The sequence below is a fragment of the Malaclemys terrapin genome, chromosome 2, assembly GCF_027887155.1.
Source record: "Malaclemys terrapin pileata isolate rMalTer1 chromosome 2, rMalTer1.hap1, whole genome shotgun sequence".
NCBI classification, from domain to species: Eukaryota; Metazoa; Chordata; order Testudines; family Emydidae; genus Malaclemys; species Malaclemys terrapin.
Genome location: NC_071506.1, coordinates 274,999,875 through 275,027,789, shown reverse-complemented (window position 1 = coordinate 275,027,789; position 27,915 = coordinate 274,999,875). Strand labels below are relative to the sequence as shown.

The following is a 27,915-nucleotide window of genomic DNA, read 5'->3' as shown; positions in this document are numbered from 1 at the left end:
TTTGACTGAGGTCATGTTGAGGGAGAAACTCACCCTCTGATACGAAGGGATGGGATCAGTTCAGAATACTACCACAAGAAAACCACCACACTGCCTCCCTCTACTACTCTTCAGGAAGCTCAGCTATGATCTACTCCAGGTGTACTCTGAAACTCTCATGCTATCCATCAGAATTTTTGGAGAAATAAGCTGTGTGCAACTCTAAACTAAGGAAACTCTAAACTAAGTTTCTCTACCCTGTTTGAAGACATCTGAGTTGCTCTTACTCAACTTGTTTAGTAATTAATAGCCTGCCATCTCCTACTATCCTCCAGGCTATGGTAGAAACATGAACACTCCATTTTAAGGAAGGGACATCACAAGCTTTGACCCTTACCTTGTAGATATTTTACAGAAACAACTATTTACCACATTATTTTAAATACTCACCGTTTTCCCTTTCGCTTCAGTTCATTGAGCAAAGTGACAACTTGACGAGCCCCAGTACAGCCTAGTGGGTGCCCCAATGCTATAGCTCCTCCAAGGGGATTGACCTTCTCCTTTGGGATCCCCAGTTTCTCAACACAATACACAGCCTAGAAAGACATATCAAGCATGTCCTTGTGAAATTAATCACGTGTGTCAGTTCTCAGCATGTATCCCATACTGGGGAACAACCTGGATTAAAATAAGAATGGCCATACTGGGTCAGACCAATGGTCCAGATAGCCCAGTATCCTGTCTTCTGACAGTGTCTAATGCCAGATGCTTCAGAGGGAATGAGCAGAACAGGGCAATTTATTGAATGATCCACCCCCTGGTGTCCAGCCCCAGCTTCTGTCAGTCAGAGGTTTATGGACATCCAGAGCATGAGGTTGCATCCCTGCCCATGTTGGCTAATAGCCATTGATTGACCAATCCTCCTTGAACCGAACTCTTTCTTGAACCTAGTTACACTTTTGACCTTCACAATGTCCCCTGGTAACGAATTCCACAGGTGGACTGTGCCTTGTGTGCTTTTTGTTTGTTTTAAACCTGCTGCCTATTTATTTCATCAGGTCCCCCAGTTCTTGTGTTATGTGAAGGGGTAAAATAACACTTTATTCACTTGCTCCACACCATTAATGATTTTATAGACCTCTATCATATCCCCCGCTAGTCATCTCTTTTCTAAGCTGAGCAATCCCAGTCTTTTTAATCTCTCCTCATATGGAAGCGGTTCCATTCCCCTAAACATTTCTGCTGCCCTTCTCTGTACTTTTTCCGATTCTAATCTATCTTTTTTGAGATGGGGCCACCAGAACTGCACGTAGTATTCAAGGATTGGGCATACTATGGATTTATGTAGTAGCATTATGATATTGTGTGTTTTCTTATCTATCCCTTTCCTAATAGTTCCTAGCATTCTGCTAGCTTTTTTGACATCCACATTGAGTGGATGTTTTCAGAGAACTATCCATGATTACTCCAAGATCTCTTGCGTGAGTGGTAACAGCTAATTTAGACCCCATCATTTTGTTTATATAGTTGGGATTATGTTTTCCAATGTGCAATACTTTGCATTTATCAACACTGAATTTCATCTGCCATTTTGTTGCCCAGTCACCCAGTTTTGTTAGATCCCTTTGTAACTCTTTGCAGTCGGATTTAGACTTAACTATCTTTAGTAGTTTTGTATCATCTGTAAATTTTGCCACCTCACTGCTTACCTCCCTTTTCCAGATCATTTATAAATATGGTGAACAGCACTGATCCTAATACAGATCCCAAGGGGACACTGCTATTTACCTCTCTTCATTCTGAAAACTGACCATTTATTCCATCCCTTTGTTTCCTATCTTTTAACCAGTTACTGATCCATGAGAGGACCTTCCCTCTTATCCCATGACTGCCTGTACTTTGCTGAAGAACCTTTGGTGAGGCATCTTATCAAAGACTTTCTGAAAATCCAAGTATACTATATCCATTGGATCATCTTTGTTCACATTTGTTGACCTCCTCAAAGAATTCTAATAGATTGGTGAGGCATGATTTCCCTTTACAAAAGCCAGGTTGACTCTTCCCCAACAAATTGTGTTTATCTGTATGTCTAATAATTCTGTCCTTTACTACACAGTGTCAACCAATTTGCCTGGTACTGAAGTTAGGTTCACTGGCCTGTAATTGCCAGGATCATCTCTCAAGCCTTTAAAAAAAAAAAAAAAATCAGTTTCATTAGCTATCCTGCAATCATCTGATACAGAGGCTGATTTAAATGATAGGTTACATTGCAGTTAGTAGTTCTGCAGTTTCATATTTGAGTTCCTTCAGAACTCTTTGGTGAATACCACCTGGGTCTGGCGATTTATTACTGTTTAATTTATCAATTTGTTCCAAAACCTCCTCTCCTGACAACTTAATCTGGGACAGTTCCTCAGATTTGTCACCTAAAAAGAATGGCTTTGGTGTGGGAATCTCCCTCATCCTCTGCAACGGCCTTGTCTACCTTGATGTTCTGTTGGCACCTCAATCGTACAGTGGTCCCACTGATTTTGTCACAGGCTTCCTGCTTCTGATGTACTTAAAACAAATTTGCTGTTAGTTTTTGTGTCTTTTGCTAGTTGCTCTTCAAATTCTTTTTGGCTTGTCTCATTATACTTTTACACTTGACTTGCCACAGTTTATGCTCAGTAGAATTTGTCTTAATAAAAGATGTCTTTTTGTCTCTAACTGCCTCTTTAACTCTGCTGTTTACCCATGGTGGCATTTTTTGACCTGTTACTGTTTTACTTTTAGTTGTGGTGTATATGTAGTTTGAGCCTCTATTTTGGTGTTTTTAAAAAGTTTCCATGCAGCTTGCGGGCACTTCACTCTCGTGACTGTTCCTTTTAATTTTCATTTAACTAGCGTCCTCATTTTTGCATAGTTCCCCTTTTTGAAGTTAAATGTTACTATGGTTAATTTTTGGGGGTATTTTCCACCCTACAAGGATGTTAAGTGTAATTACATTACGGTTACTTTTACCGAGCGATTCAGCTATATTTACCTCTTGGACCAGATCCTGAGCAGCACTTAGGACTAAATCAAGAATTGCCTCTCCCTTTGTGCGTTCAAGGACTAGCTGCTCCAAGAAGCAGTCATTAATGGTATCTAGAAATGTTATCTCTGCAACCCATTCTGTGGTGATATGTGCCCAATCAATATGGGGATAGTTGAAATCCCCCATTATTATTAGATGTTCTGTTTTTCAAGCCTCTCTAATCTCCCTGAGCTCTTCACAATCACCATCACCATGCCGGTCAGGTTGGTAATATATTCCTACTGCTATACACTTATTATTCAAGCATGGAATTTCTATCCATACAGATTTTATGGTACTGTTTGATTCATTTAAGATTTTTACTCTATTTGACTGTTTTCTTTCACATATAGTGCCATTCCCACACCAGTATGACCTATCCTGTAATTGCTATATATTTTATACCCTGGTTTTACCATGTCCCAATAATTATCATCATCCCACCAAATTTCTGTGATGCCTGTAATATCAATCTCCTCATTTAATAGCAGGCATTCAAGTTCATCCATCTTAGTATTGGGCACCTTGCATTTGTATACGATTGCAAAGCTTCACTGAACACAACTGGCTAGACGCATCCCTAGTGTAAGCCTGTTGTCTTCAGTGGATTTACACAAGGGATGAATTTAGCTCAAAATATATAGTTTAAGGGAAAGCCTGGCATTCAGATTTACCACTCCAAATAAGTATTTAAAATAAATTTGTGTTAGTAACTGAGCCTATATGATTTGTGTTGCATACTGAGAATGAAGATGGTAGGTCTGTCTTCAGCACCTACATGCACCTCTATGAAAGAAGCTGGAACTACATTGTGTATCCAAGACACATGGGGAACTGAGCTAGCCTGATCTATTTATAAATTCACCTTTATAAAATAAGCCATAAGACACAATTAGGGAGATTTTAAACACACTTCAGTTTGGTTTCTAAAGCAGAACACACTATAATGAAGATTCCATCTAGGTTTTTATTAAACACCCCTCTTACTAGATCTGTTACATTTACAGTTGTAACCAATATGAAATTCTGCTCGGCCACCAAGCAGCCTAGAAATCCAAAATTAAACAAGATGGGCAGTCTCACCTGACTAGCAAAGGCTTCATTAATTTCAAATATATCAATATCATTCACAGTCAAACCTGTGTGTTAGAGAGAGATCAGACGTTAGAAGGAGATTTAATAACTGAAAAAATAGTGTCTGAAAGAAAATATTCCTAAATAGAAGGCTTCCAATGAAACATTTCCACTTCCCCCTCACAGGAATGAGCGGACATATTGGTAATTGCAGCATAGTTAGATATCAAAGGCCATCACATTTAAAATTATGCATAATGATTTAAGTATCACTACTAGACTTCTGAATAAGATATAAACAAAATTCCCTTCCTCCCAACCCTTGTAGAGGTTAAAGATCTTGGGATATTTTCAGAGAGGATGTGAGAGCAAAAGAACTGCTGTTAAATTTGCCTAGTTTCTGCAATAGCCATATCCAAACTCATTCTGTGAGATTCCCGGAGTATGAAAGGAATTATAGAAACAGCTCAAATTCCATGGAAAAACATGTAAAATACTATGGTTATTTACACAATATAAATAGCTGCCATTTTGAACTGGCCTATCCGGGAAGAGTATTCATTAATAAAGAGTAGGATTACCATATTTCAATACTGCAAAAAGAGGACACTCCACGGGGCCCTGGCCCCGCCCCAACTCCGCCCCTTCTCCAAAGTCCCCACCCCAACTCCGCCCCCTCCCAAGCATCCCGCATTCCCCCTCCTCCCTCCCGCCCCACCGGCCCCCGCTGCGGTGGAGAGTGGCGGGAGCCGGGAAAGTTGGAGCCCGGAGAGGAGGCAGTCCCCTTACCATGCCTCCCTATTTTCCCGGACATGTCCGGCTTTTGGGAAATTCCTCCTGGACAGGGATTTGAGGACCAAAAAGCCGGACATGTCTGGGAAAATCTGGAGGTATAGTAACCCTACCCCAGAGCCACCTCCCGCCCACCCGCCGGACCCCCCCCAGGCCTCACCCCAGAGCTGCCTCCCGCCCACCCGACCCCCCAGGCCTCACCCAGAGCCACCTGCTTTCCACAGGGCCCATCCTCAGCCTTCTTCTGCCTCAGTGCCCCCTCTCCTGAGAGCCTGCCCTCCGCAGCCCCCCCGCCACAGCCCCTGCCTCAGAGCCCCCCACCCCCGCCCATAGCCCCCACCTTCCATAGCGCCCCCCACCTTCCACAGCACCCCCACCTCAGTCCTCCCCTTCACCTCCCTCCATAACTCCTACCCTTCATTTCCCTACCTCCTCCCATAGCCCACCCCCTCCACAGCCCCCCACTCTCCACAGCCCCTGCCTCAGAGCCCCCCACCTCCTCCCATAGTCCCTACCCTCAGAATCCCCCCCACCTCAAAGTCCCCCACCCTTCACCTCCCTCAGGGGAGCCTCCACCCCGCTCCCAGCCAGACCCGGTGAGGCTGCGGCAGCTCAGGCTTTGGGAGGCGCTGCAGCGCGGGCCCTTCCTGGGTGCGGGAGCTCAGGCTCCCGGGAGCCGCCGCGCGCCGAGAAACTTTCCCCTGCGCCGGTACCCGCTCCTGGGCAGCAGCTCTGCCGGGCGGGAGGCAGCCCCGGCTGCGCAGACCGCTGGCGGGGGGGCTCCTTGCACGGCCGGGACGGAGGGGGGAGACTGAGGCTCTGCCAGAGCCGCGGGGGATGCTCAGAGGAGGGAGAAGCGGCCGCTGGTCCCCCGCACCAGCAGCTGGCTGCAGAGACACCACCGTTCCTAGCCGTGGGGCGCAGGGGAGCAGCAGCACGGGGGGTTGTAATCCGCAGGCTGAGCGAGCTGACACCCCAAGAGGAGAGGGGGCAGTGGGTAGGGTTATCATACGTCCGTATTTTCCGGACATTTTTATATATTTAAAAAATCCTCCCGGACAGCAATTAACAACTAAAAAGCCGGACATGTCCGGGGAAATACGGACGTATGGTAACCCTAATAAAGAGGTTAATTTACAGGCATATGATTTCAGACTGGAGTGTCTCACCCACATTAAGATGAGAGAAGCACAACATCAGAGAACAAATCACGTATTACACTTATTAACGCTTTGCTGGAACTGTAAAAGGATCCAATGCAAGTTTCTGAACACATACAAACGAAATGATTATTAATATTTTGTAATGCATGTGAATAGAATCTTACAGTAATCCTAGGCAGGATTTCTTCTAAGATTATGAATGTAATGACTCAGTATTCCCACTGCTGTTAAATAACTAGATGAGCTGAAGTGACCGAGATCACATTAGGATTTATAATACTGCAGCACTTAGGTCCCCTACTCATGGACCAGGACCCCATTTTGCTTGTCACTGTATAACAGAACAAAAAACACAATACCTTACCAGCCTTCTCCAAAGCTACTGGAATGGCATAGGCTGGCCCTATGCCCATGACATCGGGTGGAACTCCAACCACAGCATAAGATTTTAACACCCCTAGGACTGGAAGCCCCAACTGTGCTGCTTTAGAGCGTTTTGCCAGTAGAACTGCAGCAGCTCCATCGCTGACCTGACTGGAGTTACCTGTTGGGAGATATTTCACTGACAAGATCACCTTTGCCTGGGCATGTTTAGTTCCCAGTAACGCAGGTGGGACTGGGAGGATAACAAAATGGCTGACACTGCATGCCAATAGAACACTGATTCAAAAATAACTATTCATAGACTTAGAGTGCTTACCAGCTGTAGTGGAGCCATTTTCCTTGAAGGCAGGCTTGAGTTTTGCCAAGCCTTCCAGCGTTGTACTAGGTCTGATCCCTTCGTCTTGAAGCACAGTGATGGTTTTCTGATGGCCCTGGTCATCCTTAACAGTAGTCCTCACTGGAATGATTTCATTTTTAAACAATCCCATCTGCTGAGCTCTCGCAGCTCTATTAATAGAGAATGCACGAATGGTTAAAAATCTGGAGTAGGACTGTACCAAATGCTTCTAAAATCACCAGAGCTAATTAATGACGACATAAATTACGAAGGAATTGGTTTACAGATGCATCATTCATTGCTTAAAAATAGTAGAGTATGTAAAGTGTTGTTCTTTAACAAATGGAAATAAAACTGCACAACTGTGTGCAATGGGCCCTATGCTGCTAACATAACGAAAAGTCTCCTTTAGCGTAAGTGGGAGGAGGCCATGTTTTTGAAGCAGGAAGAGCCAGGTTCTACCCCCTGCTATCACTAGAGCTGGGTGAATAATGGATTGTTTGGTTTTCTGGCAATACACACACACATACACACACACACACAATTATTTAAATAAAATTAAAGGAAATTCTGAACCAAAAGGTCACATCAAATCGGAAATCAAAATATTTCAAAAATGTCAAAACAAACCCTACGGTTGGACTCGTTCATTCTTTACGAGTTTAAGTACAGGCTCAGCAAGCTAAGCAGCATGAAGACAGTTACGTTTTCCTGCTAGTTACCAAAGAATGTATCAAGTTTCTCCCACTCCTGTCTGCCTTCCAATACAGAGAAGTTGAACTTTATGCCGGGGTGTTGCAATCTATTGGCATAATGCACTAACATTTAAATATCTAATTTCATCCCAGAAGTATTCCAGAGCATGTTACGTAATTCATCAAACTACATACACCAGAATCACTTCACCTAGCACCAAAATGGAGGTGGAGTGGAGTGGAGTGCGGCAGCTATTTCAGTACAGAGCAACACTATGTCTGGGACAGAAAATAAAAATACTGTATTCAACTAAAATTACTGGTCCGGTTTAGGAGGGGCTGAATGCAATTAACCAAACTGGAATTTGATTTCGACACTACGATGCAATACTCTATTTCAAAAAGTACAAAGGGCTCTTTTACATCAACAAGGGGTTTAAGGACCCCTGCTGGACATCTGATTTGAGAAATGGCACCTCCACCAGCACATGCTCCTATTTCTATGAGTCAGAGAAGAGTACCATCTACTGAATAGGTGACTATTAAGAGTTGCTCAAATACAACCCCACCACTTCATGCTTTCGTTCAAAAAGTGAACTGATGCTTAAACAAATGTAATGGTTCAGGAAAGTAAAAGATAAGAGTGAAATGCTGAAGGATGAGCCAGTACAGTTGCAGATACCCCAAGACCAAGGACAGAGCAACACCCCGTTCACACACACGAGTGTGTACACATACCCTTTTATGTTACTGGTCCAATATCAATAAGAAAAGTTACCACACCAAATTTTCTAGGAGCAGGGCCAAAATCTAAAGGTTAGCCTGTGCAGTGGCTTCCTATATTACATAAATAGCTGGAACAGGCAACACTTGATTAGACCTGTGTTTTTCAAAGTTTGGGTCGTGACCCACATAAGGCACTGGGTCGCCTCGTTCAGCACCCAGGGACCCTAGCGGCTCTGGTCAGCACTGCCGACCAGGATGTTAAAAGTCCCGTCGGCGGTGCTGCCCATCTAAGGCAGGCTAGTGCCTATCTGTTCTGACACTGTGCTGCGCCCTGAAAGCAGCCAGCAGCAGGTCTGGCTTCAAGACAGGGGGGCCACGGGGCTCTGCGTGCTGCCACTGCCCCAAGCACCGGCTCTGCGCTCCCATTGCCCGGTTTCTGGCCAATGGGAGCTGGGGGGGGGAGGGCAGTGCCGGCGGGCGAGAGCCACTCGGAGCTGCTTGCGCGCCTCTGCCTAGGAACCAAACCTGCTATTGGCTGCTTCCAGGGCGCGGCGCCAGGACAGGCGGGAAGCCTGCTTCTCCGCCCCAGCTGGGCCTCTGACCAGGAGCCACTGGAGTTAAGTCCGTGCCCCAACTCCACACTCCAATCTCCTGCCCCAGCCCTGAGCCTCCCCAAACCTGGAACCCCTTCATGCACCCCAAACCCCTCATCCCTGGCCTCACCCCAGAGCCTGCACCCCCAGCCCAGAGCCCTGACCCCCTCCTGCACCCCAACCCTCTGCCCCAGCCCTGAGCCCCCCCAAACCCAGAGCCCCTCCTGCACCCCAATCCCCTCATCCCCAGCCCCACCCCAGAGCCTGCACCCCCAGCCCAGAACCCTGACACCCTCCCACACCGCAACCCCCTGCCCCAGCCCAGAGCCCCCTCCCACATCCTGAACCCCTCATTCCTGGCCCCACCCCGCAGCCCAACCCTCTGCCCCAGCCCTGAGCCCCTTCCACACCCCAAACTCCTCATCCCCAGCTCCGCTGGGTCGTGGGCCTCAACAATTTTTTTCAACTGGGTCCCCAGGAAAAAATTTTGAAAACCACTGGACTAGACTATTACTGTAGTTTAATTTGACTCCTTGGTGCCAATTGTTGCAGATGATCCATAGTCAGCAACGGATTATCTGTCAGAACAGTTCTATTGTCACCTGGAACTCAATCAATTTAGTTTTGCAATAATTTAACCAAAGGAAAGGCTAGGTTACTAGAGCTTGTACTGGGCTCATATGAAGCAAACACCCACAGCAATGACTGCCAGATACACTCACAAGTTTAGGGCTTCTCTAGAAGTGACATTTTTAGTGCCTGCACCCACACTTTCCCTTCCAGAAAAGCCTCCTTCTACCACAGCATTCGACTTCAGTGCAAGGGGATTTCAAGCTATCTAGCTAAAGCTAGTATAAGCACATTCAACTGTATTTTGGGTTTCACAGAAACCATGAAAGCTGTGACCCATCTGGGTGGTGGGAAATACAGAAAGCCTGATCTCAACTATGGATACTCTAAACACGCTAGACTAAGTTTTCTAGCGATATGTTCACAGTGGGCTTAGTGTGGGGCATGGATCAGCATTCACGTTGCACTCCCTGTCAGTACCCGGCCTCAGCCAGGGAAGCTAATGATCCAACCAGCAGACCAAATTTGGTGATGAATCCTGGTCACGTGCCAACTCCGGCATGTTGTGCATATGCTAAGAAGAAAGGGGTTTAGTCATATGACTCCCATTACAGTTCAGGAGTCATAGCTACCCCACCTCCACCCAGATCCTCATTCTCTTAGCTGTTGTCTATTTACACCTCACTACATTGCTGTTATTTGAAATGTTACATTTTAAGCCTTTACCACAGGATAACACAAAAACGGTTAATGGGAAACAGGGAAGTTTTCTCTATAGAAATCAAGTATTTTAGATTATCCATGTAATTTTTATTTCCTTGGCGCACAAATAAAACCCAGGTATTTACTTTTGCTGAGAAGCCATGGCAAAGTCATCTTGCTTCTTTCGGGAAATGCCGAATCTTTCTGCCACATTTTCTGAGGTCATTCTGGGAAAAAATACCACTGGTATTAATCCACCGAGACAGAAGAGTATTAAAATTCCATTTGCCATCAAAGGCCTGGTCTACACTACGACTTTAATTCGGATTTATCAGCTTTAATTCGAATTAACCCTGTAACCGTCCACACAACGACGCCATTTAATTCGATGTAAAGGGCCCTTTAAATCGATTTCTGTACTCCACCCCAACGAGCGGAGTAGCGCCAAAATCGATTTTAGCAATTCGAATTAGGGTTAGTGTGGCCGCAATTCGATGGTATTGGCCTCCGGGAGCTATCCCACAGTGCATCATTGTGACCGCTCTGGACAGCAATCCGAACTCGGATGCACTGGCCAGGTAGACAGGAAAAGCCCCGCGAACATTTGAACTTCATTTCCTGTTTGCCCAGCGTGGAGAGCACAGGTGACCACAGATACCTCATCAGCACAGGTAACCATGCAGGCTGATAATCGAAAAAGAGCACCAGCATGGACCGTGAGGGAGGTACTGGATCTGATCGCTGTATGGGGAGAGGATTCAGTGCTTGCAGAACTTCGTTCTAAAAGACGAAATGCAAAAACTTTTGAAAAAATTTCCAAGGGCATGATGGAGAGAGGCCACAATAGGGACTCTGAGCAGTGCCGCGTGAAGGTCAAGGAGCTCAGACAAGCCTATCAAAAAACAAAGGAGGCAAACGGTCGCTCCGGGTCAGAGCCGCGGACATGCCGCTACTACGCCGAGCTGCATGCAATTCTAGGGGGGGCTGCCACCACTACCCCACCTTTGTTCGTGGATTCTGGGTCGGGGATAGTCTCGACGCCTGAGGATTCTGCCGATGGGGTAGAGGAGGAGGAGGAGGAGGATGAGCTTGCAGAGAGCACACAGCACTCCATTCTCCCCAACAGCCAGGATCTTTTTCTCACCCTGACTGAAGTACCCTCCCAAGCCTCCCAAGCCAGTACCCAAGACTCTGACCCCATGGAAGGGACCTCAGGTGAGTTTACCTTTTAAAATATAAAACTTGTTTTAAAAGCAAACGGTTTTTAATGATTACTTTGCCTGACTTTGCATTCGCGGTCAGTTCAGCTACTGGAAAAGTCTGTAGCTACTGGAAAAGTCTGTTAACGTGTCTGGGGATGGAGCGGAAATCCTCCAGGGACATCTCCATGAAGCTCTCCTGGAGGTACTCCGAAAGCCTTGCCAGAAGGTTTCTGGGCAGTGCATCCTTATTCCCTCCTCCATGGTAGGACACTTGACCACGCCATGCTTGCAGCAAGTAATCTGGTATCATTGCCTGACAAAGCCTAGCAGCGTATGGTCCCGGTGTTTGCTGGCATTCAAGCAACATCCGTTCTTTATCTTGTTGTGTAATCCTCAGGAGAGTGATATCACTCCTGGTAACCTGGTTGAAATACGGGAACTTAATTAAGGGGACAGAGGTGGCCGTTCCTACTGGGCTGTTTGCCTGTGGCGGAAAATAAATCCTTCCCTGCAGTTAGCCAAGCGCAGATGGGAAATTGGCCCTGAAGTTTTCCGCGTTTGGCTAGCAGGGTTCTTCCCTGTTACCAGCCACGCGGTGGGGGGAGGGTACCGTGATCATCCCAGAGAATTCATGGCGAGGGGGGGGGGTCGGCGGCGGGGGGGGGGGGTAGTTTGGTGCCTGCAGGGATCTTCCCTGATACCAGCCATGCGGTGGGGGGAGGGGTACCGTGATCATCCCAGAGAATTCATGGCGGGGGGGGGGTTAGTTTGTTTTCTGGTGCTGCTGAATGTTAACAGAAAAACCGCAGCACTCTACTTGCCTGAAGGGGCCCAGACAAGCCCCCCCCACACTGCCCCCCCCCCAACTGGCTGAGATTGGCCAGGCTTCTGCAGCACTCTACAGGCTATGCTTGGTATGTGGGAAAGGAGGGTGCAGAAGCTGTAAAACAATGGCTTACCATGGCCGCATGCAAGCCGAATTCTGTTGCCCAGACCTGTGATCTCTAGCAGCAAAGCCACAAGCACTCAGCATTAAGAGGCAAAATGCGACCTTGCACAGAAATCACATGTGCTATGTAATGTGAACAGTGTTGGTCACCGTGAAAGAGTATAAGCATTGTTCTGCAAAATGTAGCTTTTAAAACAATTCTCTCTTTTTTCCCCTCCCTACAGCAGCTGCAAATTCCTCAAGCCTCCCTCCTCCATCCCGAAGGTTATCACAGATAAGGCGTCGTAAGAAGAAGACGCGGGAGGACATGTTTTCTGAAATTATGCAATCCAGCAGGAGTGACAGAGCTCATCTGAATGAGTGGAAGGAAACAGTTTCAAAGTATAGGAAAGAAGTCAGTGAACGTGAGGAGAGGAGGGACCAACGTGAGGAGAGGAGGGACCAACGTGAGGAGAGGAGAGACGATCGAGATGAGAGATGGCGGCAGGAAGACCAGAGGATGAAGGATGCAACGCTGGGGCTGCTCCGGCGTCTGGTGGAGGTTCAGGAACGGCTGCTGGAAAATAGACTGCCGCTTCAGCCCCTGTTCCACCCTCCCCCCTCCCCATGTTCCGTATCCTCCTCACCCAGACGTGTAAGAACGCGGGGGGGGAGGCTCCGTACACCTTCCCATTCCACCCCAGTAGACAGCCCAAGCAAAAGGCTGTCATTTTTTTAACCTTTTCTTTGTGGCTTTTTCCTTCCCAGCAATCCTCCTCCCAAATACCACCCGGGTTCCCTCCCTCTTTTTCTAATCTATTAATAAAGAATAAATGATTTTTAAATGATAGTGACTTTATTTGGTTTGAAAGAAAGCTGGGGGAAGGGGCAGGGTGGGTTCCTTACAGAAAATCAGTCAGTAAAGGGGGAGGGTTTTCATGAAGGAGAAACAAACAGATATTTCACACGGTAGCCTGGCCAGCCATGAAACTGGTTTTCAAAGCTTCTCTGATGCACAGCGCTTCATGGTGTGATCTTCTAATCGCCCTGGTGTCTGGCTGCGCGTAATCAGCAGCCAGGCGATTTGCCTCAGCCTCCCACCCCGCCATAAAGGTTTCCCCCTTACTTTCACAGAGATTGTGGAGCACACAGCAAGCAGAAATAACAATGGGGAGATTTCTTTGGCTGAGGTCAGAGCGAGTCAATAATGAACGCCAGCGACCTTTTAAACGGCCAAATGCACATTCTACCACCATTCTGCACTTGCTTAGCCTGTAGTTAAACAGCTCCTGACTCCTGTCCAGGCTGCCTGTGTATGGCTTCATAAGCCATGGCATTAAGGGGTAGGCTGGGTCCCCAAGAATAACTATGGGCATTTCAACATCCCCAACGGTTATTTTCTGGTCCGGAAAGTAAGTCCCTTGCTGCAGCCCTTTAAACAGAGTAGTGTTCCTGAAGACGCGAGCGTCATGAACCCTTCCCGCCCAGCCCGCGTTGATGTTGGTGAAACGTCCCTTGTGATCCACAAGTGCTTGCAGCACCATTGAAAAGTACCCCTTGCGGTTTATGTACTCGGTGGCTTGGTGCTCCGGTGCCAAGATAGGGATATGGGTTCCGTCTATTGCCCCACCACAGTTAGGGAATCCCATTGCAGCAAAACCATCCACTATAGCCTGCACATTTCCCAGAGTCACTAACTTTCGTAGCAGCACCTGAGTGATTGCTTTGGCTACTTGCATCACAGCAGCCCCCACCGTAGATTTGCCCACTCCAAATTGATTCCCGACTGACCGGTAGCTGTCTGGCGTTGCAAGCTTCCACAGGGCTATCGCCACGCGCTTCTCAACTGTGAGGGCTGCTCTCATCTTGGTATTCTGGCATTTCAGGGCAGGGGAAAGCAAGTCACAAAGTTCCATGAAAGTGCCCTTACGCATGCGAAAGTTCCGCAGCCACTGGGAATCGTCCCAGACCTGCAACACTATGCGGTCCCACCAGTCTGTGCTTGTTTCCCTTGCCCAGAATCGGCGTTCCATGGATAGAATCTGCCCCATTAACAACATGATCTCCAAAGCACTGGGGCCTGTGGTTTCACTGAATTCTGTGTCCGTGTCCGTGTCCATGTCCTCATCATGCTTGTCGCTGCGCTGCCGCCGCCGCTGCCTCCTCGCCTCGTTTTTCTGGTCCTGGCTGAGCATAAACTCCACAAGAACGCGCGAGGTGTTTGCAATATTCATGAGTGCTGTCTTGACCTCAGCGGGCTCCATGCTTGCCGTGGTATGGAGTCTGCAGTGTTCACCCACCCAGGAAAAAAGGCGCGAAAATGGTTGTCTGCCGTCCGTTGCTTTCATGCAGGGAGGGAGGGAGGGAGGGAGTGAGGCTGTACCCAGAACCACCTGCGACGATGTTTTTTGTCCCATCAGGCACTGGGATCTTAACCCACAATCCCAATGGGCGCAGGAGACTGCGGGAACTATGGGATAGCTATGGAATTGCTACCCACAGTGCAACGGTGCAGAAATCGACGCTAGCCCCGGTACTTGGACGCACACCACCGAATTACTGTGCTAGTGTGGCCGCACTCATTTCGACTTTATACAACCTGTTTCTCAAATCCGAATTATCTAAATTCGGATTAATCCCGTAGTGTAGACATACCCAAAGGCCTGGTCTACACTACGACTTTAATTCGGATTTATCAGCTTTAATTCGAATTAACCCTGTAACCGTCCACACAACGACGCCATTTAATTCGATGTAAAGGGCCCTTTAAATCGATTTCTGTACTCCACCCCAACGAGCGGAGTAGCGCCAAAATCGATTTTAGCAATTCGAATTAGGGTTAGTGTGGCCGCAATTCGATGGTATTGGCCTCCGGGAGCTATCCCACAGTGCATCATTGTGACCGCTCTGGACAGCAATCCGAACTCGGATGCACTGGCCAGGTAGACAGGAAAAGCCCCGCGAACATTTGAACTTCATTTCCTGTTTGCCCAGCGTGGAGAGCACAGGTGACCACAGATACCTCATCAGCACAGGTAACCATGCAGGCTGATAATCGAAAAAGAGCACCAGCATGGACCGTGAGGGAGGTACTGGATCTGATCGCTGTATGGGGAGAGGATTCAGTGCTTGCAGAACTTCGTTCTAAAAGACGAAATGCAAAAACTTTTGAAAAAATTTCCAAGGGCATGATGGAGAGAGGCCACAATAGGGACTCTGAGCAGTGCCGCGTGAAGGTCAAGGAGCTCAGACAAGCCTATCAAAAAACAAAGGAGGCAAACGGTCGCTCCGGGTCAGAGCCGCGGACATGCCGCTACTACGCCGAGCTGCATGCAATTCTAGGGGGGGCTGCCACCACTACCCCACCTTTGTTCGTGGATTCTGGGTCGGGGATAGTCTCGACGCCTGAGGATTCTGCCGATGGGGTAGAGGAGGAGGAGGAGGAGGATGAGCTTGCAGAGAGCACACAGCACTCCATTCTCCCCAACAGCCAGGATCTTTTTCTCACCCTGACTGAAGTACCCTCCCAAGCCTCCCAAGCCAGTACCCAAGACTCTGACCCCATGGAAGGGACCTCAGGTGAGTTTACCTTTTAAAATATAAAACTTGTTTTAAAAGCAAACGGTTTTTAATGATTACTTTGCCTGACTTTGCATTCGCGGTCAGTTCAGCTACTGGAAAAGTCTGTAGCTACTGGAAAAGTCTGTTAACGTGTCTGGGGATGGAGCGGAAATCCTCCAGGGACATCTCCATGAAGCTCTCCTGGAGGTACTCCGAAAGCCTTGCCAGAAGGTTTCTGGGCAGTGCATCCTTATTCCCTCCTCCATGGTAGGACACTTGACCACGCCATGCTTGCAGCAAGTAATCTGGTATCATTGCCTGACAAAGCCTAGCAGCGTATGGTCCCGGTGTTTGCTGGCATTCAAGCAACATCCGTTCTTTATCTTGTTGTGTAATCCTCAGGAGAGTGATATCACTCCTGGTAACCTGGTTGAAATACGGGAACTTAATTAAGGGGACAGAGGTGGCCGTTCCTACTGGGCTGTTTGCCTGTGGCGGAAAATAAATCCTTCCCTGCAGTTAGCCAAGCGCAGATGGGAAATTGGCCCTGAAGTTTTCCGCGTTTGGCTAGCAGGGTTCTTCCCTGTTACCAGCCACGCGGTGGGGGGAGGGTACCGTGATCATCCCAGAGAATTCATGGCGAGGGGGGGGGGGTCGGCGGCGGGGGGGGGGGTAGTTTGGTGCCTGCAGGGATCTTCCCTGATACCAGCCATGCGGTGGGGGGAGGGGTACCGTGATCATCCCAGAGAATTCATGGCGGGGGGGGGGTTAGTTTGTTTTCTGGTGCTGCTGAATGTTAACAGAAAAACCGCAGCACTCTACTTGCCTGAAGGGGCCCAGACAAGCCCCCCCCACACTGCCCCCCCCCCAACTGGCTGAGATTGGCCAGGCTTCTGCAGCACTCTACAGGCTATGCTTGGTATGTGGGAAAGGAGGGTGCAGAAGCTGTAAAACAATGGCTTACCATGGCCGCATGCAAGCCGAATTCTGTTGCCCAGACCTGTGATCTCTAGCAGCAAAGCCACAAGCACTCAGCATTAAGAGGCAAAATGCGACCTTGCACAGAAATCACATGTGCTATGTAATGTGAACAGTGTTGGTCACCGTGAAAGAGTATAAGCATTGTTCTGCAAAATGTAGCTTTTAAAACAATTCTCTCTTTTTTCCCCTCCCTACAGCAGCTGCAAATTCCTCAAGCCTCCCTCCTCCATCCCGAAGGTTATCACAGATAAGGCGTCGTAAGAAGAAGACGCGGGAGGACATGTTTTCTGAAATTATGCAATCCAGCAGGAGTGACAGAGCTCATCTGAATGAGTGGAAGGAAACAGTTTCAAAGTATAGGAAAGAAGTCAGTGAACGTGAGGAGAGGAGGGACCAACGTGAGGAGAGGAGGGACCAACGTGAGGAGAGGAGAGACGATCGAGATGAGAGATGGCGGCAGGAAGACCAGAGGATGAAGGATGCAACGCTGGGGCTGCTCCGGCGTCTGGTGGAGGTTCAGGAACGGCTGCTGGAAAATAGACTGCCGCTTCAGCCCCTGTTCCACCCTCCCCCCTCCCCATGTTCCGTATCCTCCTCACCCAGACGTGTAAGAACGCGGGGGGGGAGGCTCCGTACACCTTCCCATTCCACCCCAGTAGACAGCCCAAGCAAAAGGCTGTCATTTTTTTAACCTTTTCTTTGTGGCTTTTTCCTTCCCAGCAATCCTCCTCCCAAATACCACCCGGGTTCCCTCCCTCTTTTTCTAATCTATTAATAAAGAATAAATGATTTTTAAATGATAGTGACTTTATTTGGTTTGAAAGAAAGCTGGGGGAAGGGGCAGGGTGGGTTCCTTACAGAAAATCAGTCAGTAAAGGGGGAGGGTTTTCATGAAGGAGAAACAAACAGATATTTCACACGGTAGCCTGGCCAGCCATGAAACTGGTTTTCAAAGCTTCTCTGATGCACAGCGCTTCATGGTGTGATCTTCTAATCGCCCTGGTGTCTGGCTGCGCGTAATCAGCAGCCAGGCGATTTGCCTCAGCCTCCCACCCCGCCATAAAGGTTTCCCCCTTACTTTCACAGAGATTGTGGAGCACACAGCAAGCAGAAATAACAATGGGGAGATTTCTTTGGCTGAGGTCAGAGCGAGTCAATAATGAACGCCAGCGACCTTTTAAACGGCCAAATGCACATTCTACCACCATTCTGCACTTGCTTAGCCTGTAGTTAAACAGCTCCTGACTCCTGTCCAGGCTGCCTGTGTATGGCTTCATAAGCCATGGCATTAAGGGGTAGGCTGGGTCCCCAAGAATAACTATGGGCATTTCAACATCCCCAACGGTTATTTTCTGGTCCGGAAAGTAAGTCCCTTGCTGCAGCCCTTTAAACAGAGTAGTGTTCCTGAAGACGCGAGCGTCATGAACCCTTCCCGCCCAGCCCGCGTTGATGTTGGTGAAACGTCCCTTGTGATCCACAAGTGCTTGCAGCACCATTGAAAAGTACCCCTTGCGGTTTATGTACTCGGTGGCTTGGTGCTCCGGTGCCAAGATAGGGATATGGGTTCCGTCTATTGCCCCACCACAGTTAGGGAATCCCATTGCAGCAAAACCATCCACTATAGCCTGCACATTTCCCAGAGTCACTAACTTTCGTAGCAGCACCTGAGTGATTGCTTTGGCTACTTGCATCACAGCAGCCCCCACCGTAGATTTGCCCACTCCAAATTGATTCCCGACTGACCGGTAGCTGTCTGGCGTTGCAAGCTTCCACAGGGCTATCGCCACGCGCTTCTCAACTGTGAGGGCTGCTCTCATCTTGGTATTCTGGCATTTCAGGGCAGGGGAAAGCAAGTCACAAAGTTCCATGAAAGTGCCCTTACGCATGCGAAAGTTCCGCAGCCACTGGGAATCGTCCCAGACCTGCAACACTATGCGGTCCCACCAGTCTGTGCTTGTTTCCCTTGCCCAGAATCGGCGTTCCATGGATAGAATCTGCCCCATTAACAACATGATCTCCAAAGCACTGGGGCCTGTGGTTTCACTGAATTCTGTGTCCGTGTCCGTGTCCATGTCCTCATCATGCTTGTCGCTGCGCTGCCGCCGCCGCTGCCTCCTCGCCTCGTTTTTCTGGTCCTGGCTGAGCATAAACTCCACAAGAACGCGCGAGGTGTTTGCAATATTCATGAGTGCTGTCTTGACCTCAGCGGGCTCCATGCTTGCCGTGGTATGGAGTCTGCAGTGTTCACCCACCCAGGAAAAAAGGCGCGAAAATGGTTGTCTGCCGTCCGTTGCTTTCATGCAGGGAGGGAGGGAGGGAGGGAGTGAGGCTGTACCCAGAACCACCTGCGACGATGTTTTTTGTCCCATCAGGCACTGGGATCTTAACCCACAATCCCAATGGGCGCAGGAGACTGCGGGAACTATGGGATAGCTATGGAATTGCTACCCACAGTGCAACGGTGCAGAAATCGACGCTAGCCCCGGTACTTGGACGCACACCACCGAATTACTGTGCTAGTGTGGCCGCACTCATTTCGACTTTATACAACCTGTTTCTCAAATCCGAATTATCTAAATTCGGATTAATCCCGTAGTGTAGACATACCCAAAGACAAGCAGAGAGGGAAGAAAACAAGCTCTATGCTCAAGTTGACTGAGCCCTCCCCTTGGGCTTAGTGTTCTGCAGTACCACATGACAGAATTATGTCACATTGCAAATCCGCTCACTTGTTCTCCAAATGAAGAGGGGCTGGGAGAGATGCAAAGGCCCCACACGCAGCCCTTGGGGGGAAGGGGAGTGCAGAGGTAGCCCCTAATGTGATTCTGGCTGCATCTCCACAATGGAAAGCAATAGAAACTTGAGCATTTGTGAAATGCAGCAAAATTTCGAGAAACACTAAAAATTTGCAGTTCTGAGCCCCTCAAAATGTTCTCCTACTCCTGCTAATTAAGCCACTGATCTTTACTGTAAGACAACGAAGACTGCTTTCAAAAGGTCTGGATAACTACCAGTCCTTATACAATTAATCTTCTACCATAACCACAGGTAACGCTGAAGTGCACAGACTTCAGTAGCGGATCTAAAGGTCAACCATTAAAGAGAGGGAGTTTGAGACAATAAGTTTGGTGCATTTTTAAATATAACAAAACACTGTCTTATGAGATACACAGTCAAGAAAAATCACTAAGTTCTAGAAAGGAAAATAATACTTACCCCATAGGAATAAGGCAATCTCTGGCTTTACTGTTGTCCATCATACGTGAGCTAACATCACCAGGGTTGCCTGTATCTCTGAGGGACATTGTTTCCACTCTGAACAGGAAGAAGAAAAGTTAGAATTTACTACCACTGTTTGCCTTAGAAGAATTCATGCAAATTTAGTACCATTAGCAGAGTCAAAAGCTCAGAATCCTAATAAAAACCTTGTATATCATACTGCAGAAGCAACCGGTACCTGACCTGTGCCTCACTCTGGTTTCAATCACAACATAAATGTAAAGCAATAAAACCACCTCCCTACAGATTAAGCTGCCTGTTGTTTTTCTAGGGCAGAATACCACAGTGTCAGTTCATGTCTAGTATTTTCCCAGCATGGGAAGGAGAGTTACTGGTCGTTCTGGGAGCCCTTCTCGGCAGTAAACATAATGGGAAAGCAAATGGTTCTGGGCAGGAGTTTCCACTGGTAAAATATAAACAAAAGCAATAAAAATGCAAGAGTTGCAGCTTAAAAAAAGCTGGCTAGGAGCCTAGCAGGGCAAGTGCTAACGAAACCACTAGAGAGAGACTTCATGTGAGTGGTGCCATTTGTCTTGTATTGCACAGCATGAACAAGAAAGGACTACTATGCAACAAAGAGATCACAGATGCTGCAGCCTTTGTCCTATAAGAGAGGTAACAGATTAAGAAATGAAAACATCTATTGTATGATTATGAAGCCATTTATTACACTAATAAGTTCATGTAAAGTTAAATCAAGCCATAAGTCCTAAGATGGGATAAGGGTTTGCTTTTATATCCTATACCACCCATGTATCTATTTTCCAGCCATATTATTTATATACCACCATCAGGCAAGCAGGAAAACAAGTCCCCACCCCAAGGAGCCTACAATTTAGAGGTCTGATCCTGCACCTTTACTCTGAGTAGTATCTTATTCCTTACTTAAATTGACACCACTGAAACTACTCAGCGTAAGGATGGCAAAACTCAGGCTCTAACTTAGAGTGAACGACAACAACTGAGCATGATGAAGGTAAAGGGAGACAAGTGGGAGGGGAATACTGCCACAGGTAGTGTCTGGTTACGTAAAGGGATCAGCAGAGAAAAGCTGTTTTGTTTAACATTTGTTCATTAAAATCCATAAAGTTACTAAACACAAGATGTGAAGGGACCATTGTGATCATCCAGCCTGACCTCCTGCATAACACAGGCCGTAGAATTTCACCCAGTGACTCCTGCCTGCACTGAGCCCAACAACTTGTGGATCAGGAGGTGAAAGGGCTGGATCCAGGGCCTTTAAATTGCATCAACTCAGTGGGTTACTGTTGAAAGACTTCCCGGAACAAGCATGTTAACAGAAATGAATTTGAATGATAAGAGAGTACCAAGGGTTCAGCCGGCACACAAGGCTGTTCCTAGTACATGCCATTTGCTATGCACACATCCATCAGACAGACTTGTTACCTTGCTATGCTAGTTACTTCACAGCAGTCCTAAGAAGGGTCGTGACTAGTTCTTCTTCGAGTGCTTGCTCATATCCATTCCATTAGGTGTGCGCGCGCCGCGTGCACGATCGTCGGAAGATTTTTACCCTAGCAACACCGGCGGGTCGGCTGTGGAGCCCCCTAGAGTGGCGCCTTCATGGCGCTGAATATATACCCCAGCCAACCCGGCGCCCCCTCAGTTCCTTCTTACCGCCCCTGACGGTCGTTGGAACTGTGGAGCGCGGCATAGCTGTCCTCCACTCTCCCTAGCTTACTTAGTCATTCAAAGTTATAGTTATAGTTGTAGTTCTAGTGTTTATAGTTAAATAGTTTTAAAGTTGTTATAGTTGTTATTGTAGTTCAGGGGGTTAAGGGGGTCGTCTCCCCCTTTCTCCCCCGGCCGCGGGCCCGGGCTCATGCCCAACGCTCCCGGCTTCAAGCAGTGCGCCTCCTGCGCTAAGCCTATGCCAACGAGCGACCCGCACGACTCCTGTTTGAAGTGCCTGGGAGAGTCCCACCAAACAGACAAATGCAAGATCTGTAAGGCCTTCAAACCAAGAACCAAGAAGGAGCGGGACTTTCGGCTCAGGCAACTCCTAATGGAGGCGGCACTTAGCCCGGACACTCCTTCCACGGGCCAGACTCCGACGCCTAGCACTTCGGTGCGCAGTGCCCCGGCAGCACCGGCTATGACGACCACGCGAGTGGCGTCAGACAAGCCTCCCCGGCACCGGACCTCGTCGGCACCGCAAACACAGCAAGTGCCGCGGCGCCGGTCATTATCCCCAGGGCATAAAAAAGCCCATAAGACGGGGACGTCCGTGCCGAAGACGCCGGCTCCCCCAGTGCCGGGGGTAGAGCCGCGTCCGCCGGTGGAGCAACGGAAACAGGCGCCTCCAGCACCGTCGACTCCGGCGCCGAGGCCGTCGAGTCCGGTACAAATAGCGTCTCCACCGAGGCCGGCGGTGATACAGTGTCTCCCGTCGACTCCAGAGACCTTCGCGGCGGCGAGAGACTTGATAGCTCTCACGGAGCCGGCACCGCCTCAACCACCGGCACCGACTGTACCGTTGACTCGCCCGGTACAGTCAAGAGGGAAACCTGCCTTGATGCGCCCTCCATCACAAGGGCTGGAACCTCGGCGCCGATCCAGGTCCCGAAGCAGGTCCCCACGCCGCTCGCAGTCCCGGCACCGAATATCGTCTCGGCACCGGTCGTACTCGCGGCCAAGATCTTCGTCGCGGCACCGGTCTACGTCTCGGCACCGCTATGATCGTCGGCACCGATCAACGTCGAGACGTAGTTCTCGGCACCGCCACGCTCGACGCTCGACGTCGAGAGGCCGCTCCCGGCACCGGGCATACTCTAGGTCCTCGTCGAGGTCCAGATCTGACTCCCGGCACCGACGAGGTCATCGGCACCGGTCGCGGTCCCGGCACCGATCGCCGGCACCGCACAGAGATAGATCATCTCCGGACCGGCACCGTGCGGCACCGCAGACCACGGGGATCGTTTCATCTTTCGCGGCACCGCCATGGCCGTCAAGATCGGCGTCTCGCTCCTCGGAGGACCTGTCGAGATCGGCATACCCCCCTCAGGGGCAGGCCGAGGAACGAGACTTGGGCCATTGGCAGGAGAGGACAGAGGACCACTCTCATGGACCATCTCACTGGTCGTTTTGGACCCCGTGGGCGTATCACCAGGAGCAAGGGGCTTCATTACCATCGACCTCTCGCTCGGGTCACTCGGTCAGAAGAGCCCCAGAATCCACCATCTCTCGGCCTCCGCCTGGAGGCATGGAGGCTTCTGTGTCCACACCACCCGACACCGTGGACCCAAGTGCAGGTGACGCTCCGACCCAAGACCAGGGGGACCGGGACCCCCCCTTGGATCCACTACCACCGGAGGCGTCCTCCTCCTCCTCTCCGGATGAGGCAGTGGCGGGCACTTCATGCACGGGTCCCCCTCCGATAGATCTTCGGGCTCACCAGGATCTCCTGCGCAGGATGGCCCGTAATATGGACCTGCAGACGGAGGAGATAGTGGAGGTGCACGACCCGATCGTGAATATCCTTGGATCGGATGCCCCATCGAGGGTGGCGTTACCCTTGATCCGCACGATCCAAACGAACGCGGATACGATATGGCAGACTCCTGCCTCCATTCCACCTACAGCGAGAGGGGTGGAAAGGAAATACTTTGTCCCATCTAAGGACTATGGGTACTTGTACACACACCCCCAACCGTGTTCACTGGTGGTGGAATCAGTGAATGCACGAGAGCGCCACGGCCAGCAGGCTGCAGCGCCAAAATCAAAAGAGGCTAAGCGGCTTGATCTGTTTGGCCGTAAGGTTTACTCAGCCGGAGGGCTACAACTTAGAGCGGCGAATCAACAGGCGCTACTGAGCCGCTACAATTTCAACTCCTGGAACTCTATGGGGAAGTTTAAGGAGTTGATTCCCCAAGAGTCCAGGGAAGAGTTTGGAGCCATGGTTGAGGAGGGTAAGAAGGTGGCTCGGACCTCCTTACAGGCCTCCCTGGACATAGCGGACTCGGCCGCAAGGACCCTGGCCGCAGGTATCGCTATGCGCAGGACCTCCTGGCTCCAAGTTTCGGGTTTGCCCCCTGAATTACAGCAGACCCTACAGGATTTGCCCTTTGAAGGACAGGGGCTGTTCTCGGAGAAGACGGACTCTCGATTGCAGAGCCTCAAAGACTCCAGGACAATCATGCGCTCCTTGGGGATGCATGTTGCGGGTCCCCAGCGCAGACCATTTAGGCCGCAGCCTCAACGTTTTTACCCCCCTCCACCTCGTCAGAGACAGGACCCTGCCAGAAGGCAAGGGCGAGGTGGTAGGAGAAGATGGGCTGGCCCTCAACCCGGTCAGAACCAAGGGCCACCAAGACCACCTTCAGGTCCTAGACAGAACTTTTGAAGGTGCGGTCGAGGACGGCGCCCCAGTCATCCCCCAGGATCCAGCTCCCTCCTTTCGGGATCGCCTCTCCCACTTCCACCGTGCTTGGTCCCTTATAACTTCGGACCGTTGGGTCCTCCGCACGGTGGAGAGGGGATACGCTATCCAGTTTTCTTCTATCCCCCCCTCCCACCCCCTTTCCCCGTCCCTCTTCAGGGACCCTTCTCACGAGCAACTTCTTATACAGGAGGTTTCTACGCTCCTGACCATGGGGGCCATAGAGGAGGTTCCGATAGACTTAAGGGGCAGGGGATTTTATTCCCGTTACTTCCTGATCCCCAAGTCCAAAGGAGGTCTGCGGCCCATCTTGGACTTGCGCGGACTCAACAAATTCGTAGTAAAGTTGAAGTTCCGCATGGTCTCTTTGGGGGCCATTATCCCTTCCCTCGATCCTGGAGACTGGTTCGCCGCCCTCGACATGAAAGACGCATACTTTCACATCTCAATTTACCCACCTCACAGACGCTTCCTGCGATTCGTGGTAAACACGGTGCACTACCAATTTGCAGTCCTTCCCTTCGGCCTATCCTCGGCCCCAAGAGTGTTCACGAAATGTATGGCTGTCGTGGCAGCGTACCTTCGTCGGCAAGGGATACAGGTGTTCCCGTACCTAGACGACTGGCTGGTGCGCGGTCGCACCAAGGAGCAAGTTCACGCTCACGTCCACAGAATAGTGCACACATTCAACAAGTTGGGCATCCTACTCAACAAGGACAAATCCACTCTAGAACCTACCCAGAGAATAGAATTCATCGGCGCAGTTCTAGACTCCAGACGTGCACAAGCCATCCTGCCAGACAACCGATTTGGTACCATCACGAACCTCATTCAAGGGCTCAAGGCCTTCCCAACTACCACGGTGAGGTCGTGCCTTACCCTGCTGGGTCACATGGCTTCCTGCACGTACGTAACCAGGCATGCCAGACTTCGACTTCGCCCGCTTCAAACCTGGGTGTCATCAATATACCGTCCACATCGGGACAGCCTGAACATGGTGGTCACGGTCCCGGACTCGGTCCTGGCCTCCCTCACCTGGTGGCTAGATCACACTGTAGTCTGCGAGGGGATGCCATTTCACGCCCCACAACCCTCCCTGCACCTGGTCACAGACGCGTCATCTCTGGGGTGGGGCGCCCATCTCAACGAACACCATACCCAGGGCCTGTGGACTGCATCCCAGTTAGCCCTACACATCAATGTTCGGGAACTGATGGCGGTACGCCTGGCGTGCCAGGCATTCCTCAATCTCCTACGTGGCCGCTGTGTGTTAGTTCTCATCGACAACACCACGGCCATGTTCTACATCAACAAGCAAGGAGGAGCACGTTCGTCAATTCTATGCCAAGAGGCCATTCGCCTGTGGGACTTCTGCATCGCCCACTCAATCCATCTCACGGCATCGTTCCTCCCTGGAGCCCAGAACACTCTAGCGGACCGACTCAGCAGGTCCTTCCAAACGCACGAGTGGTCTATCCGTCCGGACATTATACATTCCATCTTCCAGAGGTGGGGGTTTCCCCAGATAGACCTGTTTGCATCTCGAGACAACAGGAAGTGCCACGTGTTCTGCTCCCTACAAGGTCGAGCTCCGGGCTCCCTCTCGGACGCCTTTCTGCTTCCCTGGAAAGACCACCTGTTTTATGCCTTCCCTCCGTTTCCTCTGGTCCACAAGGTACTGCTCAAACTGCGCAGAGACCAGGCACAGGTAATTCTGATCGCTCCTGCATGGCCAAGACAACATTGGTACACCACACTGTTGGAGCTCTCGGTTCAGACACCGATCCCGCTTCCGTTGGATCCGGATCTCATCTCTCAGGACCACGGCCGGTTGCGTCACCCCGACCTCCAATCACTCCACCTCACGGCGTGGCTGCTCCATGGTTCACCCAGGCAGAGCAGCAATGCTCGCACTCTGTCCAACAGATTCTGCTGAGCAGTAGGAAGCCCTCAACACGCACCACGTACCTGGCCAAGTGGAAGCGGTTCTCCTGTTGGTGCGAACAACGAGCCATGTCCCCGTTGCAGGCACCCATTCCTCTCATTTTGGAATATCTCCTCTCCCTAAAACAGCAGGGGTTGGCGATATCTTCAATTAGAGTTCACCTGGCCGCTATATCGGCCTTTCACCCAGGGGAACTCGCGTCCTCGGTATTCTCTAACCCGATGGTCGTTAGATTCCTCAAGGGCTTAGACCGGATGTACCCACAACAACGTCAGCCCGTTCAGACGTGGGACCTCAACCTGGTTCTCTCCAAGCTCACAGGTCCTCCATTCGAGCCACTGGCCACCTGTTCTCTTTTGTACCTATCCTGGAAGACAGCCTTCCTTGTAGCCATCACCTCAGCAAGGCGCGTTTCTGAACTCAGGGCGCTTACATCCGAGCCCCCTTATACAGTTTTCCATAAGGATAAAGTGCAGCTTCGTCCACATCCTGCCTTTCTCCCTAAGGTGGTTTCTCCTTTTCATATCAACCAGGACATCTTTCTCCCGGTCTTTCATCCCAAACCACATGCCACTCGCCAGGATCAACGTTTGCATTCCCTGGACGTACGAAGGGCCCTGGCCTTCTATATTGACCGCACAAAGCACTTTAGAAAGACGACGCAACTCTTCGTTGCAGTGGCCGACCGAATGAAAGGCTCACCGGTCTCCTCACAACGCCTATCCTCCTGGATTACGTCTTGCATCCGGACTTGCTATGACCTGGCAGGTGTCTCAGCACCGCACCTCACCGCTCACTCCACGAGGGCCCAGGCTTCCTCGACGGCTTTCCTGGCACAAGTTCCGATTCAGGACATTTGTAGAGCAGCGGTTTGGTCATCAGTCCACACATTTACAGCTCACTATGCACTAGTGCAGCAGTCCAGAGACGATGCTGCTTTCGGATCAGCGGTTTTGCACACAGCAATGTCTCACTCCGACCCCACCACCTAAGTTGGGCTTGGGAGTCACCTAATGGAATGGATATGAGCAAGCACTCGAAGAAGAAAAGACGGTTACTCACCGTTGTAACTGTTGTTCTTCGAGATGTGTTGCTCATATCCATTCCAAACCCGCCCCCCGTCCCCACTGTCGGAGTAGCCGGCAAGAAGGAACTGAGGGGGCGCCGGGTCGGCTGGGGTATATATTCAGCGCCATGAAGGCGCCACTCTAGGGGGCTCCACAGCCGACCCGCCGGTGTTGCTAGGGTAAAAATCTTCCGACGATCGTGCACGCGGCGCGCGCACACCTAATGGAATGGATATGAGCAACACATCTCGAAGAACAACAGTTACAACGGTGAGTAACCGTCTTTTCTCTTATCTGAGGATACATCTACACAGCAGCCAAAGGGTGCAATTCTCAGCTCGAGCAGACATCCACACACTAGTTTGGCTCAAATTAGCGCCTAAAAACTAGCGGTGTGGCCACAGCAGCATAGGCAGGCGCTTGGGCTCTACCTAGGCGGTCCAGTGAGACTGTATTCGTTGGGCAGCTAGCCCGAGCTAC

General features: G+C 50.0%; 1 protein-coding gene across 1 annotated transcript in view; it reads right to left on the bottom strand.

Annotated features, from left to right (window-relative positions):
- ACAA1 (acetyl-CoA acyltransferase 1) overlaps positions 1 to 27,915 on the bottom strand; it is a 45,224-nt gene that overhangs the window by 2,058 nt on the left and 15,251 nt on the right. Inside the window, exons 6-11 of the mRNA XM_054016585.1 lie at positions 19,962 to 20,060; positions 10,220 to 10,300; positions 6,767 to 6,957; positions 6,431 to 6,610; positions 4,121 to 4,176; positions 430 to 575 (exon numbers count right to left, since the gene is read on the bottom strand). Of these exons, the coding sequence (XP_053872560.1) occupies positions 430 to 575; positions 4,121 to 4,176; positions 6,431 to 6,610; positions 6,767 to 6,957; positions 10,220 to 10,300; positions 19,962 to 20,060 (753 nt within the window). The remainder of the gene's footprint in view (positions 1 to 429; positions 576 to 4,120; positions 4,177 to 6,430; positions 6,611 to 6,766; positions 6,958 to 10,219; positions 10,301 to 19,961; positions 20,061 to 27,915) is intronic.